Source organism: Phyllobates terribilis, unplaced genomic scaffold, assembly GCF_046119375.1.
Source record: "Phyllobates terribilis strain yellow unplaced genomic scaffold, ASM4611937v1 Scaffold_2__4_contigs__length_985480577, whole genome shotgun sequence".
NCBI lineage: Eukaryota > Metazoa > Chordata > Amphibia > Anura > Dendrobatidae > Phyllobates > Phyllobates terribilis.
This window is the reverse complement of record NW_027362762.1, coordinates 865469479-865491207: the sequence shown is the minus strand read 5'-3', so window position 1 is coordinate 865491207 and position 21729 is coordinate 865469479. Positions and strand designations below refer to the sequence as shown.

The 21729-nt window shown below is 41.7% G+C and overlaps 1 protein-coding gene across 1 annotated transcript in view; it reads right to left on the bottom strand.

Annotated features, from left to right (window-relative positions):
• Positions 1 to 352: 352 nt before the first annotated feature.
• LOC141234697 (transient receptor potential cation channel subfamily V member 3-like) overlaps positions 353 to 21729 on the bottom strand; it is a 124945-nt gene continuing 103568 nt past the window's right edge. Inside the window, exons 12-16 of the mRNA XM_073668034.1 lie at positions 19808 to 19874; positions 18620 to 18891; positions 17539 to 17651; positions 3902 to 3981; positions 353 to 1099 (exon numbers count right to left, since the gene is read on the bottom strand). Coding sequence (XP_073524135.1) covers positions 927 to 1099; positions 3902 to 3981; positions 17539 to 17651; positions 18620 to 18891; positions 19808 to 19874 — 705 coding nt within the window. The 3' untranslated portion in view covers positions 353 to 926. The remainder of the gene's footprint in view (positions 1100 to 3901; positions 3982 to 17538; positions 17652 to 18619; positions 18892 to 19807; positions 19875 to 21729) is intronic.

Below are 21729 nucleotides of genomic sequence, written 5' to 3'. Positions count from 1 at the left end.
TGATGGAGGTCTCTGTGGTAGGTGCTGCTTTGGGGTCATCTCTGGCAGGTTCCATATGGGGTCTCTGTGGTAGGTGCTGTATGGGGGCAGCAATTGGTGATTCACTAATTTTCTCACATAGTGAGAACCTGTCAATGACCTAGAGCAGCAGTGCCGGATCTCTAAAGTACATTCTCTTTGAAACGCCAAAGCATTTCAGAGAATAATCTACCTGGCTACAATGATATGTAGCGACTGCTTGCATATAGGATATTAATCCAAATAAAGCAAGAAATTGAGTATATTTGATCATAAAATTTAACTTTTATTGAATAAAGTCATAACACAATAAAAACTTGATAAAAAGCACACCAGTAACTTCATGAGGTGGGTATCGTCAAAAAATGGCATTGAATCACGTTACCATACAAATGGATCACAAGACACTGACAACAAAGTAGCTATAACATACCAAAAAAATAAATGAAGTTGCACAGCAATCTTACAACATGGAATTGGTGTTAATAGCTCACATCCATGGTTTAAAATAAACCCAATCTACATATAATCCCATATACAGTGTTTGCCATGGTGTCCATTACCTGGTGGAATAGGGGGGGTGAACAAACGACGATCCGACGTGCGTTTCATCAGCCTTCTTCAGGGAGCGCGATGTGTGATGTGTGTTATATATAGGGGTTGCTGATCACTGGAACAGCATTTGCAGCTGTTCAGTCTATGGCCGCCGGCCGGAAGTCAGATGGTGCTCGGCGTGCATGTCAGATGATGACTTGATAAATATAATATTACAGGCTATTGTATTAGATTCTGTGATGAGACTTTGATCCAGGGAACTAGTCTGATTGCCGTATGGAGTCGAGAAGGAACTTTTCCTCTAATATGGGGTTATTAGCATCTGCCCCTTAGGGTTTTTTCTTTCCATTTAATCAACATGTTAGGCTATAAATTGAATTTGATGGACTTGTGTCTTCTGTCAACCTTAAAACTGTTTCCAGGAACGCATCCTCTTCATTTTCCCACAGAATTGAAGTTTCTACTTTTCGTTTAGATATATCCGTTTCATCAATGGCCGGTATACTGGAGCGGACAGATTCTTCATCTTGTAAAAAAAAAAAGAAAAAAAAGTGATTAATAGCTAATTACTAATACTTTTTTAAACCAACAATAAAACTACCTATTTATTTTTAAAGTTGTTTTCCGGTTTTGAACTTACCCTGTCTGCCAATGAAGTTTGTTTAAAATTGTTTAGCTGTGCTTTACTCAGCATCCATGACAGCCAATACCTGCCCGAGTTCACAGCACAAGCTGCACAGAGTCGCTGAGCTGAGCTCACTGATGTCAGTGCTGCAGACACTGGGAGCAGCATCGCAGAACTGGACCTGAGCAGGGTGAGTAAAGCACGTGTTGTTTAACTTTAAAACAAACTGAAGCCCAAGGATGGGCTTTCTGAAACCAGAAAACCTCTTTAAAGCTATGCTCACACATTGCGTTTTTTATGCGTTTTTTTTCCCGCAGGCAAAACCTGCTTTCTTGGCAGTAAAGAAGCAACGTAAAAAAACTGCTATTGCTGAATTTTTCCCACATTTTTTGCTGCGTTTTTGTCAGGGTACATTTGCCTCTTGTGCTGACAAAGTTTAGTGCATAAAAAATAACCTAATTCAACTCCCTCAGGTTTTGGGACCAAAAACGCAGCAAAACCTGATACCTGCTTTTTTTGCTGTACTTTTGCACTACCCAATGGGTGAAAAATGCTGAAAAAAGTGACGAAACAGTGAGGAAAAAAAAACAAAGTGTGTGCAGGAGATTTCTGAAATCACATAGACTTTGCTGGTACTGTAAAACGCAGCTGAAAATTTTCAAAAAAAAAATGCTGTAGAAATGCAACGTGTGAACATAGCCTTATGCTGAATGTTTTAATATATTTCCTCCTAGTTGTCTATTTGTCCACATTGAAACCAGTGTTGGAAAAGGGCATGCTGTGACTAGAGGACGTACAGTAGGTCACAGCAGCTCAATGGTTTTGTGTAAAGCAATTCATAAATCTCGTACAATTTCAGTTTTGCTCAGTTATGAGTTCTGTACGTGTTATTATTAGGGTGTGTTACGACTGAGAAAATTTATGCAAGAAAAATGTAAAGTGTTTGTTCCAAAATCAGCGTCAGCGATCCAAAACAGTATGATCTGCGGCAGGATTGCACTAGGGTTAGCCCCATTTAAAAGGGCGAATCTGTGCACCACAACCGTCATGATTCTCATTCAGAGTCTGGGAAACACGTCACTTATCAAAAATATTTGGAAACCGCTTCGGAAAAATAGCCATACGAATGGGATGAATGCATTTTGTAGGCATTTTTCACATGGATATAGTGTAGAATACATGCAGATTTCTGTGTGACAAAACTGAACATATCCTTAGGTTAGAGAGCGGCATGATATAGATAGAACAACCTCCGCCACTCAGCTGAGTGGGGACTGATGAGCAGTGGAGGCCGTTGTACTTATGTCACACTGTTGCCTAGATGTTTTCTTGCAGGATTCTCTGATACATTGTTATGAGAAGATAGGGAATGGGGAAACACATTGGGAGAATATAGGGATTAAAGCACCACTCCAGCTTTTTTTTTTTTTTTTTTTATTTCACCACCAGAGTGGTATCACTAATGTGTGTTCCCTGCCCCTAGTATCGTACTTACCGGCTGCCCTAGTTTTCTGTTCTCATCGGCGCTCCGGTCGTCTTCTGCTGGTTGTGACCTGCTGGATCGCTGTGTGAACCAGAGGTCACTTCTCAATGTAAGTCCATTAGAGCCAGAACGGAGCGATCATGAGACTCTCATAGACTTACATTGAGAGCTTGTGACCGTTACCTCTAACTTACAAGTTGGGGTCGCAAGATGGCGGCGCGGCACTGGGAACAGCAGAAGTAAGACTATTACAATAGATAAGGAACATGCATTAGTGATACCACTCCGTCGGTGAAATAAAAAAAATGCCGGAGTGCTGCTTTAGGGCTCATTTACAGGTTAGTATTAGGTCAGAATTTGCCAAAACCAGGAGTGGAACATACAAAGAAAAAACTATAATCGAAAAATTGACACCTGTTCTGTGTTTTGGAGACACTCCTGATTTTGGCATACAAATACTGATGAAATACTGACCAAATACTGATGTGTGAATAAAGCCTTAAGTGAAGTGAATTCTGAATAAGGCACAATAGGGCTAAAAACACAAAGCTTTCATATAATAGGGACAATTCTTTTAAGGGCGAGAACTTCATTCTTAAAGAGGTTGTCTACTACTTTTTCATTGATAACCTATTCTTAGGATAGGTCATCAATGTCTGATTGGTCGGGGTCCGGCACCCCTGCCGATCAGGTGTTATCTGTGTCGGTGTCCGAAACTGCTTGATTGCGGAGCCGCTCCATCGTCTGATAGTGGCCGTGGTAGGGTACTGCACATTAGCCTGCTATTCAAATCAATAGGATTGTAAATTTATGCCTTTTAATTTGATAAAATTAGTTGTTATATAGCAGCCATACTGTAGATACGCATAACAGAATGCCTCTCTTCTCATAGGAAGGTTGCATTGCCCAATAGAAATCTTATGCCCCATCCGACACCTTATTACCTTATTATTCTCTATCAAATGGAGCACCAGACGGCAGAGCGAGGGGCCTACAGCTCTATAGTGTGAGTGAATGCAGAGTAGCTGAAACGTCAAAAGAGTTTTTCTGATACGTCACCTGACTGAAATTTGATTATTTTAGTTTGGCTCCAGCCTTGAAATTACTAACTTCAGTAAAGCATTCCGATTACTTATGTTTAATCATTTTTTCAATGAACCAGATTGAACAATAACTTTGGTAACTTTAGTTGCTGCAGTACCACAAAGAGAGAAACAAACCGTTTGCTGGTGAGATTCCATTATCTTCAGATACACACGTGACTTGATTGTGCCATTCAGTCCATTTAACTTTGTTAATTCTGTTAATGAAAAGACACATTATTGATATATATGTATATACATGCACATTTCTCAACATTGGGATTGCAACACCAAAAAAGAAAAGTAGTAGATTTATGAAAATCAGAGGATCTGTAGACATTTTAAAGATATGCAAATGATGAAAAAAGGAAACAACATCTTCAAAACATCTTGTTTTATTCAGTATTAGTTATGAGTGCACCTGGCAGAAATACACACACTTGGTTGCCTGAGGAATGTTCTGCCACACTGAATTCACTTGGACAAATCATCAAGATCAGCTGCTGGCAGCTCCCTTTGCAATTTCTGACCAATGCCATCCAAGAGTGCTCCATGGTTGCACATTTAGACCACGCAGGATACTCACAGTAGCACAAAGCAACATGTGGCCTAGCGTTGTCATGTTCAAAAACGATTTATGGGACACATTCATGTTCCCTCGTGAAGGCATCTTCATGGCGTTGCCCACATAGTTTCCGGACCAATTTTCGGCTATCAATGCATCCAAGACATTGTTGAAAATGATAGACCTCATTTTCAGCCTATATTTCCATTCTCTGCCCCATTATAGCCTTTATGAGGGGTGGCATGAGGTCAATGGAGCACCTGTAATTGGACGTCTGGCTCCTATCCCCGTGTGGTGCAAATACCTTCTGATGGTTTGTGTAGACAATGTTTGAACCCTTCGGCTTTGTATGTGACCTCCAATTTCACTTGCAGTACAGAATGGATCACTATGTGTTGTTCTTCCAATCTGACGAGACCATATGGGTCTCCACAAGGGAGCATCACACCAGTCCTACTCCCAGGATTATGGTGTGGGGAAGAATAATTTATGATGGCCTTCTAGTCTTCATTCTAGGTAAACTAACAGTTTGTCAATACACTGATTTGATCATAGAATTGGTAATACGGCCATTTCTCCAAAGTGTCAAAGAAGTCGTTATTCAACATGACAACGTCATGTAATACCATTCGGTAGGCGTCTGGTTCTAAATTTATTCTGCAGCAAGAAATCAACCTCAAACATACAGACAATTATTAAGAACTATCCTCAGCATAAAGAAGAACAATTTGCCCCCACAGAGCCCGGATCTCAACATCATCAAATCTGTGTGGGATTATATGAAGAAACAGGAGGATTTGCACAAGCGACATCCACAGAAGATCTGTTAGTTCTCCAAGATGTTTGGCACAACCTCCCTACCGAATTCCTTCAAAAACTGCAAGTGTATCTAGAAGAACCAAATGTTGATTAGATTTAGAATTGTCTTTTGTTCATTTACTTTGCATCTTGTTAATTGATAAAAATAATTTATTAACACTTCTATTTTTAAAACATTCTTACTTTGTAGCACTTTTTCGGCACTTGCCTAAAACTTCTGCATAGAAATAGTGCCAGAAAAAAAGAATTCATAACCCGTGAACTTTTCCACATTTTTTTATATTACACCCGCAATCTTAAATTGATTATATTGGGATTTTTTTTGTGATAAACCAACACAAAGTAGAAAGTGCTTGTAAAGTGTAAATTAAACACAATACAAAGTTTTCTATTTATTTAAAAATATAAATCTGAAAATTGTGACATGCATTTGTATACAGCCCACCTGTAGTCTGATGCCCCTACATCAAATCCTGAGTGACCAATTGTCTCCAGAAGTCACATAATTAGTAAATTGAGTCCACCTATGTGAAATGCATTCTCAGTATAACTACAGCTGTTCTGCGAAGGCCTCAGAGATTTGTTTGAGAGCATTAGGGGTCAAACAGCATCATGAAAACCAATGAACACACCAGGCAGGTCAGGGATAAAGTTGTGGAGAAAAGTAAAGCATGGTTAGGTTATAAAAAAAAAATAGCCTAAGCTCTGAACATCTCACAGAGCACTGTTCAATCTGTTAGAACTCTCCTGTTAGTTTTTTTCTAGTTTGCTGGTCACATGACCATTTTTGCCTATTTAATCCGGCTCCGCCCTCCTGGCCTTGCTGGACTTCATTGTATTTTCTACTCTTGAGCTAGCTTGGTACTCTGTTACCTTTCTCTGTTAGTTTTGCTAGGTCTTCTGATCTCTATGTTCTATGTTGTGTGTTTGTCTTTTTCTGCTACAATTTCTGCTAGGAGGTGTCCAACTTTATCCCAGTCCCTAGTTCTTGAAGGGATCCCTCCCTTGCATCTATAGGTCTTCGTACAGACTAGCCGAGGACTTTAGCGGGTCTGATCGCAGGATCAGGTTCCCCGTTACATCGTAGGGATCCAGTTTAGTTCTATTGTAGGGACCGATCTCCTGTCTTTCCTTAGTGCTTGTAGCAGATCATAACAGTAAGTCCAGCCAAAAAAATTTCTCTAAGGAAAGACCTCCAGTTTCCATCATGGTCTCGGTTCAAGATTTGGCTCAACGCTTGCAGGGACTCTCTCTGGAGGTGGCCGAGCTCCAACAACACGTGAGTAGCTGTTCTGGAGCACATTTTGTGGAGCCAAAGGTACGTCTGCCTGATCTATTTTTTGGTGAACAACAAGATTTTTTTTCTTTTAAAAATGCTTGTTTATTGTATTTTCGTTTAAGACCCGGATCCTCTGGTGATGAATCCCAGCGCATAGGGTTCATAATGTCACTTTTGCGCAAGGATCCTCAGGGATGGGCTTTTTCTCTCCAACCTAGTGATCCGTGCTTTAGATCAGTGGATAGTTTTTTTTCTGCTTTGGGTTTGTTGTACGATGATCCTGATAGTGTCTCATCTGCTGAGTCTGAATTGAGACGTTTGAGGCAGGGATCAGGTAATGTGGAAAAATATTGTTCTCACATCCGTCGGTGGTCTGCCCAGGTGGGGTGGAACGATTCAGCTTTGAAAAGCTTGTTTCTTGCAGGGCTAGGTGAAAGGGTTAAGGATTTGCTGATTGCTTATCCCACACCTGGAAACTTGCAGGAGGCAATGCAATTAGCTATACGGGTGGACAGGAGACTGCGTGCAAGGGTTAATGAGAGTAAATCCTCTGATATGTCAGCTCCGAGTCTTGAGAGGGTCTGTGCTGAAAAAGGAGAGCCGATGGAGATTGGGGCGATGACACCCCGCTCTCAGGAAAAAGACCACAGATCTTCTGAAGGTTTGTGCTTCTATTGCGGAAATTCTGGTCATTTTATTAAGAACTGTGTGCTTCGTATGAACAAAGAAAAAAAAATGGTCAGTTATGCACGTATAGCCTGTTTAAATATTAAGGGAGTATTCCTATCTGCTACTACCGCTGCTCAGGAAGAATTAATTGAATTTCGGGTATTTGTGGATTGTGGTTCTACTCTGAATGTGATTGATGGGGGATTCTTGGAAAAACTTATATTAACCACTTCGCACCAGAGCCTGTTTTTGCCTTCGTGACCGGGCCAATTTTTTCAATTCTGACCACTGTCACTTTATGAAGCAATTACTCTGGAACGCTTCAATGGATTCCCCTGATTCTGAGATTGTTTTTTCGTAACATATTGTACTTCATGATAGTGGTAAAATTTCTTTGATATCACTTGCGTTTATTTGTGAAAAAATCGGAAATTTGGCGAAAATGTTGAAAATTTTGCAATTTTCAAACTTTGAATTTTCATGCCCTTAAATCAGAGAGATATGTCACACAAAATAGTTAATAAATAACATTTCCCACATGTCTACTTTACATCAGCACAATTTTGGAACCAAAATTTTTTTTTGTTAGGGAGCTATAAGGGTTAAAAGTTGACCAGCGATTTCTCATTTTTCCAACAAAATTTACAAAAACATTTTTTTAGGGACCACATCATATTTGAAGTCACTTTGAGGGGTCTTTATGACAGAAAATACGCAAAAGTGACACCATTCTAAAGACTGCACCCCTAAAGGTGCTCAAAACCACATTCAAGAACTTTATTAACCCTTCAGGTGCTTCACAAGAATTTTTGGAATGTGGAAGAAAAAAATTAACATTTAACTTTTTTCACAAAAATATTACTTTAGACCCAATTTTTTTTATTTTCACAGGGGTAACAGGAAAAAATGGACCCCAAAATTTTTTGTGCAATTTCTCTTGAGCGCGCTGATACCCCATATGTGAGGGAAAACCACTGTTTGGGCGCATGGCAGGGTTCGGAAGGGAAGGAGCGCCATTAGACTTTTTGAATGTAAAATTTGTCTGAATAATTAGCAGACACCATGTTGCGTTTGGAAAGCTCCTGATGTGCCTAAACAGTGGAAACCCCCCACAAGTGACACCATTTTGGAAACTAGACCCCTTAGGGAACTTATCTAGATGTGTGGTGAGCACCTTGAACCCCAAGTTGCTTCACAGAAGTTTATAATATTGAGCTGTAAAAATAAAATTTTCACATTTTTCCCACAAAAACGTTTTTCATCCCTTAATTTTGCATTATCATAAGGGTAATAGGATAAATTGCACCATGAAATTTGTTGTGCAATTTCTCCTGAACACGCCGATACCCCATATGTGGGGGAAAACCACTGTTTGGGCGCACGGCAGGGTTTGGAAGGGAAGGAGCGCCATTTGAGTTTTTGAATGTAAAATTTGTCTGAATAATTAGCAGACGCCATGTTGCGTTTGGAGAGCCCCTGATGTTCCTAAACAGTGGAAACCCCCCACAAGTGACACCATTTTGGAAACTAGACCCCTTAGGGAACTTATCTAGATGTGTGGTGAGCACCTTGAACCCCAAGGTGCTTCACAGAAGTTTATAATAATCAGCTGTAAAAATAAAATTTTCACATTTTTCCCGCAAAAAATGTTTTTCATTCCCTAATTTTGTATTATCATAAGGGTAACAGGATAAATTGCACCGTGAAATTTGTTGTTCAATTTCTCCTAAACACGCCGATACCCCATATGTGGGGGAAAACCACTGCTTTGGTGTACGGCAGGGTTCGGAAGAGAAAGGAGCGCTATGTTGGCTGGGATAGGCAGCAGACACCATGTCACATTTGAAGAGTTGCTGACATGCCGAAACAGCCGAAACCCCCACAAGTGACCCCATTTTGTAAACTACACCTCTCAAGGAATTCATCTAGGGAAGTAGTGAGTATTTTTTAATTTTTAAATTTATACCATTGGGCAGTGAAAAAAGCATAATTATATTTTTACCATAAAAAATGTTTTACCCTCAGATTTTACATTTTCACACAGGGCAGTGGGTAAAAATGGTGCCAAAATGTCACACAATTTCTTCTAAAAGTGGCAATAGCCCATATGTGGCTGTATCGTACCGCTCAGCCATACGGCGAGATCTGGGGGGGACGGAGCGCTATTTGACAATTGGAGAACAAATTATTGTAGAATAGGCATTTGGATTTGGGAGCACAAAATTTTCTGAATTTCTTTTGGGGGGCAAGGGCCATTTCGCTTTTCCAGAGCCTTTCTGCTACCAGTAACTTGGAAGTCCCTTATATTTTTAACAGATGATGGACCTGAGTGGGGACTAGCTTTTTTTGAGGACTGAGTTGAAGCTTTTATTGGGAACATTTTACGTAACATTTATCCGGCGCTCTAGGCTGAGCACTTACATCGGGGTTTCCATCTAAATTTCCAAGTGATGTAATTCAGATGAAACCCCTGCGGGATCCATTCACTGTAATGAGGCAGCAGAGTTACTCTGGACTCCGTCTGGCCTCTGTTTAGCGGTGTCCTTTTTTTCAGAAGTGCACAAAACTGTAGCCAACCGCACTTTTATGCACGCCTGAAAACAAATGACACAGTGGGATCACAGGCCAGACGGCATCCACAGTGGCCTATATCTGCCTCATTACAGGGAATCTTCCGTCATGGGTTCCGTCTGAATCACGTATTTCAGAGATTTACACGGAAACTCTGGCGTAAGTGCTCAGCGCAGAGTGCAGGATAAATGTGTGCTGAGCCATACTGCGATCTTTGGGAGACATAATAAACAAATCAGTAGCAGGTGAAGAATTGGTTTTATTTATTTTTTTACGCCGTTCCTAGTGTGATATAACTGATTAGATTACTTTATTCTTCGGGTCGGTGCGATTACAGAGATACCAGATTTATAACGGGTTTTTATGACTGACAGCTGTCACACACTAAGAGACGCTTTTTTTTTGCAAAATCTAGTTTTTGCATCGCCATATTTTGAGAGCTATAATTTTTCCATATTTCGGCCGACAGAGTCATGTGACGGCTTGTTTTTTGCGGGACGAGTTGACATTTTTATTGGTACCATTTTTGGGTACGTGACATTTTTTGATCGCTTTCTATTCCGTTTTTTGGGAGGTAAAATTAACAAAAACCAACAATTCAGGAATTGTTTTTTGAGTTTTTTTTTTATGCCGTTCTGCGTGTGGTAAAAGTGATCAGGCAGCGTTGTTCTTCGGGTCAGTACGTTTACAGCGATACTACACGTACTGTATATTTTTTTATGTTTTGGCGCTTTTACACAATAAAACAATTTTATAGAAAAAATATTTTTTTTGCATTGCTTTATTCTGAGCGCTATAACTTTTTTATTTTTTGGCTGATGGAGCTGTATGGCGGCTTGTTTTTTGCGGAAGAAGATGACGTTTTCAGCGGTACCATTATTATTTCCATTTTGCTTTTTGATCGCATTTTTTTCCACTTTTTGTTTGGCGATATGAGGAAAAAGCATAGTTTTTTGCTCCGTTTTTTATTTATTTTTATTACGGTGTGCACAGAAGGAGTTAATTAGTGTGACAGTTTTATAGCTCGGGTTGTTTCGGACGCGGCAATACCAAATATGTGTACTTTTTTTTATTTTTGCATAAATATATGGATTTATCGGTTTAATATTTTATTTATTTATTTTTATTTATTTTGTTTTGTTTTTTTTAACAGTTTCAAAACATTTTTTTTTACATTTTTACTTAGTCCCTGTATGGGACATTAATTTTTATTTTTCTGATCCCTGATCTCATGTAATGTAATAGACATGTATTACATTATATGAGATCTTCACTGACTGTTTCACAGTCTCCTGCCTGGCATCAGCTTGCAGGCTGAAGCCAGGCAGGAAGGACACCATATATGGCAGAGCTGGAGGCGGTCATGTGACCTCCAGCTGCCATAGCAACGCCAGGTCCTGAAAGGAATCAAGGGGTCGTCGGAGAGGTAAGTGGACGACCCCCTCTCCTCCTGCTGTCTTCTATATGCCGCGATCACTATAGATCGCGGCATATAGAAGACAGCAAAGGGTTAACATCACTGGGACCTGATCTAATCAGGTCCCGATGATGTTCCCTGTCAGAGCTAACGCTCTGCACTGCTCCCACAGCGCTTGCAGGACCCTGGGGGTCCTGAGCGCTGCGAGACCACCCACCGTTTTTAAACGTCGGCGTTGCACAGAGCCCAGCAAGCGCCGACGTTTATCTACAGTGGGCGGTCGGGAAGCGGTTAAAACCTAAACCTTTGTCATCCCCTATTGCTGTGGTTTCTGTCGATGGCTCCCCCTTGAAGAGTGTTACAAGGTCTGTGAATTTCCCCTCACTATTAATGGTGTTCATCAAGAGAATTTGGATTTGGTAGTATTGAATAATTTGCCGTCTCCAGTAATATTGGGGTTGCCCTGGTTAAAATTGCATAATCCTGTACTGGATTGGTCTACCAATGAAATTAAGTCCTGGAGCCCTAAATGTTATGACAAGTGTTGTAACGGACGTATTGCTGCGGTGGAAAAAGGGGAATTACCTGTACCTATTCAGGATTTTTGGAGAGTTTTTTCTGAGGGGGAGTCACAAATTTTGCCTCCCCATAGAGACTATGATTGTACCATTGAATTTGTCCCTGGCGCGACTCTTCCTAAAAGTCGTTTATTTAATCTTACTATTCCTGAGAGAAAGGCTTTGGAGGAATACATACAGACAAGCTTGGCCGCTGGTCACATTAGGCCTTCCAAGTCTCCTGTGGCTGTTGGATTTTTTTTGTTAAAAAAAAAGATGGCGGTTTACGTCCTTGTCTGGACTTTCGTGAGATTAATAAAATTACTGTACGCAATCCTTACCCACTGCCATTGATTCCTGATTTGTTTAACCAGTTAGTGGGGGCCAAGTGGTTCTCTAAAATTGATCTCCGGGGGGCATACAATTTGTTGCGCATGAAAGAGGGTGATGAATGGAAGACTGCTTTTAACACTCCTGTGGGTCATTTTGAGAACCTGGTTATGCCTTTTGGTCTCACCAATGCTCCAGCATTTTTTCAGAATCTTATTAATGACATCCTTAGACCTTTGATCGGCAAAAATGTGGTTGTGTATTTGGATGACATTCTGATTTATTCGCCTGATCTGGAGTCTCATTGGCGGAGCGTACGTGAGGTTTTACAGTTATTAATGGACAATTCGCTTTTTGCTAAGCTGGAGAAATGTGAGTTCGCTGTACAGAGAATTAGTTTTTTGGGTTACATTATCTCCAGTGAAGGTTTTGAGATGGACCCAGTGAAGGTTCAGGCTGTGCAGGAATGGCCTAGGCCTATTGGTTTGAAATCGATACAGAGGTTTTAGGGTTTCGTCAATTATTACAGAAAATTCATAAAAAAAAATTCTATTATTGTCAAACCGCTGACCGATCTCACTAGGAAAGGTGCTAATACGGTTCAGTGGACTTCTGAGGCCATTGAAGCTTTTGTGTATCTAAAGGAGAGGTTCAGCTCTGCTCCCATCCTTATGCAGCCTGATGTGACTAAGCCGTTTTTGGTTGAGGTTGATGCTTCTTCGGTGGGGGTTGGTGCGGTGTTGTCTCAGGAAAGCAAGGATGGAGTACATCCCTGTGCCTTTTTTTCAAAAAAATTTTCTGAGACTGAACTTAATTACGATATTGGTAATCGGGAATTGCTGGCTATTAAACTCGCATTTGAACACTGGCGTCATCTCTTGGAAGGTGCTGAATTTCCCATTCAGGTTTTCACTGATCATAAAAATCTGATCTATCTTGATGCTGCCAAGCGCTTGAATGCCCGTCAGGCTAGGTGGGCACTTTTTTCCTCGCGGTTTAATTTTTCCGTTACTTACATCCCGGGTACCAAGAATGTTAAAGTGGATGCTTTGTCTCACAGCTTTTCTCCCATGGTCAGTGCTGAGGAGGAGGAGGAGAGCATTTTACAAGAAGGTGTTGTGATTGCTGCTTTGGACTCCGTTTTGGAGGATGAGATTCTTAAAGCTCAGGAGAATGCCCCATCTAACACTCCCCATGGGAGGTTGTTTGTGCCTAGGACCTTTAGGAGAGATTTGTTTGTTGAGTGTCATGAGTCTCGGTTGGTAGGTCATCCAGGAATTTCTGAGACCAAGAGACTTGTGGGTCGCAGTTTTTGGTGGCCTGGATGGCAGAAGGAAGTCATTAAGTGGGTGCGTCAATGTACTGTGTGTGCTAGATCTAAGTCTTCACATACTCCTGCTGCGGGGTTGCTTTGCCCTCTGGAGGTTCCTAGTGCACCTTGGACACATCTGGCTATGGACTTTATTACTGACCTTCCCCCCTCTGAAGGTTTCACGGTCATCTGGGTGGTCGTGGACCGTTTTAGCAAGATGTGTCACTTGGTTCCCTTCATCAAACTGCCCTGCGCTAAGACACTTGCTAAGGCCTTCGTCAAGGAAATTGTCAGACTACATGGCGTTCCTACTGACATTGTTTCTGATAGGGGACCTCAGTTCGTGGCTCGTTTTTGGCGTGCTTTTTGTGACAGGTTGGGAGTTCATTTGTCATTTTCATCCGGATATCATCCTGAGTCTAATGGCCAGACAGAAAGAAAGAATCAGGATGTTGAGCAGTTCTTGCGTTGCTTTGTGGCAGACAATCAAGAGGGGTGGTCTGAGTTTCTGCCACTTGCTGAATTTGCTCTTAACAACCATACATCCTCTTCTGCTGGGTGTTCTCCTTTTTATGTTGTTCTGGGAGACATCCGTCTTTTGGGTCATTCTCCAAATTGGTATCGGCTGTGCCTGAGGAGGAGAGTTTTTCCGGTGATTTGGAGAGGGTTTGGACGGATGTGCGTGATAATCTTCAGGAGGCTTCCTTTGATATGAAACGGCAAGAGGTTTCGTTTGCTATTGGTGACATGGTTTGGTTGTCCTCTAAGAATCTGCGATTGAGGATTCCTTCGAAAAAATTGGGTCCCAAGTCTGTAGGGCCCTTTAAGGTGCTTCAGATAGTTAACCAATCTGCTGTTAGGTTGGAGGTTCCTGCCTCCTGGAAGATTAATCCGGTGTTTCATGTTTCTCTGTTGAAAAAAGCTGATGTGTCGGTTGGTGACGCCTCTGCCACTGTTCCTCCGGTGGTGGAGGACGGGGAATATGAAATTTCCCCGCATCCTAAATTCTAGACCGTATAGAGGGAGTTTGCAGTATCTCGTCGCTTGGAGGGGTTTCGGACCCGAGGATAACTCATGGGTGAGGGCGGATGATGTTTCTGCTTCCAGACTTGTCAGAGCGTTTCACAGGAGGTTTCCTGATAAGCCCGGTCCTAGGGGATCCGGAGGATCCTCTTAGAAGAGGGGGTACTGTTAGAACTCTCCTGGCCTTGCTGGACTTCATTGTATTTTCTACTCTTGAGCTAGCTTGGTACTCTGTTACCTTTCTCTGTTAGTTTTGCTAGGTCTTCTGACCTCTATGTTCTATGTTGTGTGTTTGTCTTTTTCTGCTACAATTTCTGCTAGGAGGTGTCCAACTTTATCCCAGTCCCTAGTTCATGTAGGGATCCCTCCCTTGCATCTATAGGTCTTCGTACAGACTAGCCAAGGACTTTAGCGGGTCTGATCGCAGGATCAGGTTCCCCGTTACATCGTAGGGATCCAGTTTAGTTCTATTGTAGGGACAGATCTCCTGTCTTTCCTTAGTGCTTGTAGCAGATCATAACACAATCCATCATACAAAAATGGAAGAAGTATGATGTAACTGCAAACCTAACAAAACATGGCTGTTCATCTAAACTGAGATCCCAAGCAAGGAGAGTACGAATTAGAGAAGCAGCAAAGAGGCCCATGGTCACTCTGGGGGAGCAACTGAGATCCACAGCTCAGTTGGGAGAATCTGTCCGCAGGACAATTATTGGTCATATATTCCACAAGTCTGGCCTTTATGGAACAGTGGTGTGGCGCCCTGCTGCGCATGGTGCCACAGAACCCAGAAGGGTGCATGGACGGAATTCTCCACAAGAAGCCCTCACTACATGCAAACACCTCCACCTTCCACCTCATACCAGCAGAGGGAGCCCTGATAGGGATATATAAAGGGAAGGTGGAGCCAGGCAGCTCAGTTAAGTTGTCAAGTCTACAGTTAGTGCTCAGAGAGGAGCACGCAGACTGCTGTTTGAGGCAAGCTAGGCCTCCAGCAGCACTGAAGCCTAGTGAGGGCCCCGAGCGTGGCCGAAGGCGAGTGGAAGAAAGGAGTGATAAAGGGGGCAGAGGAGCATACCAGGCTCACCCCAGTATATACACCGGACACCGGGTCCGAGCCTACAGGGACCCTTTACCCCCAGTAGGGATAACCGGAATCCCAGGAGGACTACAAGTCCCTGGCAAACCTGAAGCTAGACACATACAGGACCAGAAACAACGAAGGCCCCGACGTCCAGGGAAAGTGGTCACCAACCGGAGGTCCTACTTCAGAGCAACAGGTAGAAGAAAAAGCAAGACACATAAGCCAAACACAGTTGCAGGCTGGCCAGGAGCTTACACAGAGGCAGACACAGATCAGGAGGCCTTATACCCTCTCCCTGGGGAGAAGTCCAGAAGTGCGCCCTTCACCTAGAGTATCCTGGACCAGATCTAAAAGCTGTACCAGTAAAGGTAATGAAGCAAAACCCCCTGTCTCTGTCCGTTACTCCGGCTGCACCATCTACCTGGACCACAACGCCCAGCGCACCCACCATCCATCTATCTATCTACATTGCCCTGAGGCCCGCTCCACCTGTGGGGAGCTGTACCATCTTTAGCTGCCTTGTCACCTGTCTCAGAGGACTGCTGCAGCGCTGGTGACCTTCACCAGACACCACAGGTGGCGTCACGAATTTTCAGAACTTTTATTAGTAATTGCTACCCCTTTTGTGCACTGTCCGCCCTGGGCCAGCCACCGTGATATATATATATATACTGTCCCCAAACAGTAAGGCCCACGGGGGTGCGACAGTGGCAAGAAGAAAGACATTTGAAAACAAGCTACAAGAAGTCTCGATTGCAGTTTGCAAAAAGCCATGCTGGGGACACAGCACGTGGGAGAAGGTGCTCTGGTCAGATGAGGCCAGAGCAGAACTTTTTGGGCTAAATGCAAAATGCTATGTGAAAACTAACACTGCACGTCACCCTGAAAACACCATGCCCACCGTCAAACATGGTGGTGGCAGCATCATGCTATGGGGATGATTTTCTTCAGCAAGTACAGGAAAGCCAGACAGAGTTGATGGGAAGATGGATGGCGCTAAATACAGGGCAGTCCTGGAGGAAAGCCTGTTAGAGGCTTGCAAAAGACTGGGGAGTAGGTTCACGTTCTAGCAGGACAATGACCCTAAACATGCTTCCAAAGCTATAATGGAATGGTTTAGATCAAAGCTTATTCGGGTTTGTGAATGGCCCAGTCACAGTAAAGACCTAATCTCATTGATCAGTGGCAAGACTTGAAAATTGCTGTTCACAGACGCCTCCATCCAATCTCACTGAGCTAGAGCGAGTCAGCAAAGAAGAATGGGCAAAAATTTCAGCCTCTAAATGTGCAAAACTGGTAGAGATATACTCAAAAAGATTTGCAGCAGTAATAGCAGCGAAAGGTGGTCCTACAAAGTATAGACTCAGGGGGGCTGAAACCAAATGCACGTCACAATTTTCAGATTTATATTTTTAAAATAATTAGAAATTGATGTATCATTTCCTTTACACTTCACAGTTACTTGCTACTTTGTGTTGGTATATCACATAAAATCCCCCAAAATACATTTAAGTTTGTGGATGTAGTGTAAAAAAATAACAGCTCCATCAACCGAAAAATGAAAATGTGACGGGTCTCGGAAAATGGCAACACATCCCCCAAATGTTTTTTTTTTTTCAAAACTTCTGATTGCTTTTTCACCACTAAAATAAAAAATGGACATGTTTGGTATTACTGTTATCGCATGATGAGGAGAATCATATTGCGAGGTCATTTTTACCACAAAATGTATAAAACAATTTCCAAGAACCATTGTCAGAACTGTGGGGGTTTTTTTTTTTCACAATTTCTTCCCACTTGGAATTTTTTTTCCCGTTTTCCAGTACAATATGTGGTAAAATGAATGGTGTCATTCAAAAGTACAACTCGTCCCGCAAAGATCAAGCCCTCATATGTCTATGTGGACAGAAAAATAAAAAAAAGTTATGGCTCTGGGAAGAAGATGAAGAAGAAATTAAAACAAAAACAGAAATGTATTTATATGGATCTGTTAAGGATATCAGAAGAATGACACAATAATATCAATAAATAAATAAAAGATGCTCTAGAATTGTTATTTTATGGGCATTTTTTTTTACTGAAACAGCCAAGTCAGGAAATCTGACAGATCGACAGTACAATTAATTAAGTTTCCATCTCTCTGTATTACCTTAAACATGATCGGATGTCATTTTCAGAGAATTTGCACTTTTCACCAAGTTTAAAAATATCCTTAAAAAATATCCTAATTCTCTTTTCAAGTTGCAATATAGTTCTTGCTCTCTGGAAGGAAGAAAAAAAAAAGACTGAGTGATATTGATTATATGTTGCTTTGACTTTGTATGTGCTGCCCCTGTCGGATATCCATCCTCAGGCTCATAGTGGACAGGGGGTCATACTTTTTACCAGGGGATAAGAATCCCAGCCTAAAAGATCATGGATTTTGTGACAATGAATTAAGCCATTAGTGATAATACCACAAATACAGTTTACCTTAGTATACATTACAGGCTGAAAGTATGTGGACTCCAGAACATCAAAACCCTGATTTGCTTTAAAGAAGTTGTCCAGGATCAAACAAAATTAGAACCAAGGTAGGTAATGCTTTACATTAACAAAATAAATATTACTTTACCCAGTGTTATTTACCCAGAGACCCCCAATTCATCAAAGCAATTAATATGCTTAAATCCCTTTGAAAATTTGCAAACTTTTTGTGGAACTCCAATTTTGCTACTTTTGACGTTTTCATGGCAGTTTTGCCAAAATGGGCAGAGCTGTGGTGGAAAAGGGGGAGTTGGGTACTTGATACCATATTCAGGACGAGCTGTGGTGTTCCTTACAGTAGAAATCTTACTCCAGTCCCTGATTGGTGGCAGCCATAGAAAATATGTACTGTAGCTCACAGCACTCTCCAGAAGGACACAAAGTCCAAAAGATCAAGAAACCATATAAGTATAACAGTCAGTATCCAAAACAGGTGATAGCTGATCAAGGCATGATTTATTCTGCTATATTCAAAAAAACAACGTTTCGACCTATATCAGGTCTTCATCAAGTAAGACTGGTGGCGAGTCACACTCCACTTATCAGGAGTGGGTAGTGAAAACCTGGTGACAGATTCCCTTGAAATAACTTATCGCATGTTTGATAACTACACTCACAACTTGATCCCATTTAATAATTTTTTAACATGAGAGGTTTGTTCTAGATACTCGCTTGCTCATGAATTAAATATACTATGTACACACCTGAAGCCTCCAGATGTTTTCACTTTCCTTAGAAATTGCATCCACGGTTTCGCTCATTAATGCAATTAACATATTAAGGAGAAGCACAAATGTTAAGATGACATAAACAATCAGAATAAGCAGAGACAGGGTTGGGTATTTTGAGTCCTGATGCAAATCCAAGTCTCCTAACCCTATGGTAAGCTTGAACAGTTCCACGGTAGAGGTTTTAAAACTGCTATAGGAGCTGCACACGTTCCCTTCAGTGCATTGTTCAATTAGTGAAGCAAGAGCTGGGGAAATAAAGCAAACATTTCATGTACTGGCAGATTATTTTTTGATATACAGGTGCTTCTCACTAAATTAGAATATCATCAAAAAGTTAATTTATTCCAGATCTTCAATACAAAAAGTGAAACTCGTATTATATAGAGTCATTACAATCAGAGTGATCTATTTCAAGTGGTTATTTCTGTTAATGTTGATTATGGCTTACAGCCAATGAAAACACTTGCTAACATATGGACAGTAGGGATGGATTAAAGAGAATTTATCAGCAGGATTTGACACCCCAAACTATTTATATATGCATGTAGCTCGTTCAAATACAAGTCCTGCAATACCTTTACATGGGCAGTCCCTTCCTCCATTGGTGAGAACTCAGCATTTGAATTGATATGTAAAGATGCTATAGAGCCTCTGTCACTCCAGCTCTATTCCCTGCTCGCCTCTGTCACTCCAGCTCTATTCCCCACCCAGCTCCACCTCCTCCTGCTTGTCTGATGTCTCCTTTGCTTAAAATCACACAGCATAGAGGCTGTCAGTCAAGCAGCAGGAGGAGGCGGAGCTGAGCGGGGAATAGAGCTGGAGTGACAGAGGCTTCAGATGCACAGCCTCATTTGCATACCAATTGAAAGTCGATTTCTCAGTAACAGAGGAACGGACTGGTCATGTAAAAAATATCGCTGGACTTGTTTTTGAAAGAGCTACATGCGCATATAAATAGTTTGATGTGTGATATCCTGCTGACAGGTTGATCCTTCAGTCATGTGTTACTGAAAAGTAAACTACATACAGGTTTGCTTGTAGTCTATATGTATGACACATCATCACACTTTTTGGGATACGTGGGGCTAAAATGAAAGATAAATGATTCATCTGTAATTGTTTAGCTTTATGATTATAAGAGAAAGACATGGAGCTGCTTACCTACACCAAATCCAAATAGAAAGAGGACATACACTAATAAAAACTTCAAGACATCATTCAAGATGACCTGCGAAATAAATATACGTTGTTTTATCAGTACATTTATAATCATACATATTTATCATCAGAAGAGTTGCCTGCAGTATGTTTTTTTCTTTCTGGTGTTCGGCAGTGGATGGTTAGGGTAAGGCTGTGTGCCCACTATGCGTTTTTTAAGCGTTCCCGCAGCGGCAATTCCACTGCAGAAAAGCTTAAAAAACGCTTCGTAGAAGGTCTGCCATGTTCCCCAATGATAATCTGCATGTGCTGTGCACATGCTGCGAAAATATCAGCTGCGGATTGTCATTGCGGAAAAAAACGCAGCACTACCAATTATTTTGCGGAAGCGCTGCGTTTTCGCCGCCATTGACTTGCATTGGAGCGTATGGAATCCGCATAACTGGATCTGCAGATGCGGAATCCAAGCGTTTCAATGTGCGGATGGTACCTGGGTCTGGAGAAGAGGAGACTCTCCTCCGGACCCGGGTACCATAGAACCTGTAAAAAAAAAATATATATATACATTATACTTATCTTCTGATGGCCCCCGGTGTCCTTAGCGATGCGTTTCGGCTTGCCGGCAACTCGCGATGGTCTAAAAAGGACCTGCCATGATGTCATTTAGTCATGTGACGGGTCACGCGACCGCTGGCGTCGGCAGGTCCTTCAGTGTACCGAGACGCATCGAATAAAGACACCGGGGGCCATCAAAAGGTAAGTATATTTTTATTTTTTACCATTATTGGAGTCACACTATATAAATCCATGCCGGTTGCATGGATTTATATAGTGTGACCAAGTTGTCAAGCACTTTCCAAGTGATGCTAAAATCGCTTGGAAAGCGCTTGTCAACCTGCATGTGGAAATGCATGTGAAGAACGCTTCATATCCGCATGTCCCTGGCAGGAAAAACGCATCTACAATAAGCATGTACAATCTGCATGTACAATCCGCATGTACAATCTGCATGTACAATCCGCATGCGTTTTTTTCTGCCAGGGAGATGCAGAAACGCTCAGGAAAAATCCAGAGCATTTCTGCATCGTGGGCCCATAGCCTAAATGTCAGCGCACAGTACTAGAGTTATCCATACAATTGCAATAAATATTAGTCAAACATATCACTTTTGGATCAACCGGCAATTTAATGCACAATAGGGGCTGCCAGAGTGTGCTTTGATCTCTGCCTTTAGAGGCTGCAAGGATCAGACATGTTGGATTCCAGTCTGTGCAATCCATTGTTCAATGCATCACCATGCAGTTTGTGCTGCGGGTGCCTGAGTACTAGTTACACCCCAGATAAATGTCATAATGAACTATTATCCTTCAGTATGGCCCAGCTTTTAGGTTGAGGTTTCATAGAGCACGGCCAAGGTGCCGGTGCTCAGCAGTGGCTTCATATAAGTCGCACCACCTTTCCGCTGTAGTAGAAATTCATTACAAATTGCTTGATTATTGTTATTGGCTGTTACTTAATGGCAGAGCCATTAACAATAAGTTAGCAGTTTGTAATGAATTTCAAATAATACAGCAGGGATCCAAGGAGTAACATTTCTCCTTTTGGAGAGTAACAAGCCAAGCCTGGCATGCCAAGGTGAGGAGATTTTTAAGCCTTGCAATGCTCCTCTGGGAAATTAAATATGCAAATTGTCTCTTCAGAGAGAAAGAGGACTAGAACTCTAGTGCCACCTATTGGAAGTAGCAATCCTAAAAGTCAATATCGACCCTATAACGAGCCTTGCCACATGACATAAGAAAAAGCCAAACCAGAATCTCGATTTGCAGACACTGTGTTTTGGGGGTACTGTGTCTGCAAATTAAGATTCTGATTTGGCTTTTATCCTAAGTCATGTGGCAAGGCTCGTTATAGGGTCGATATTGACT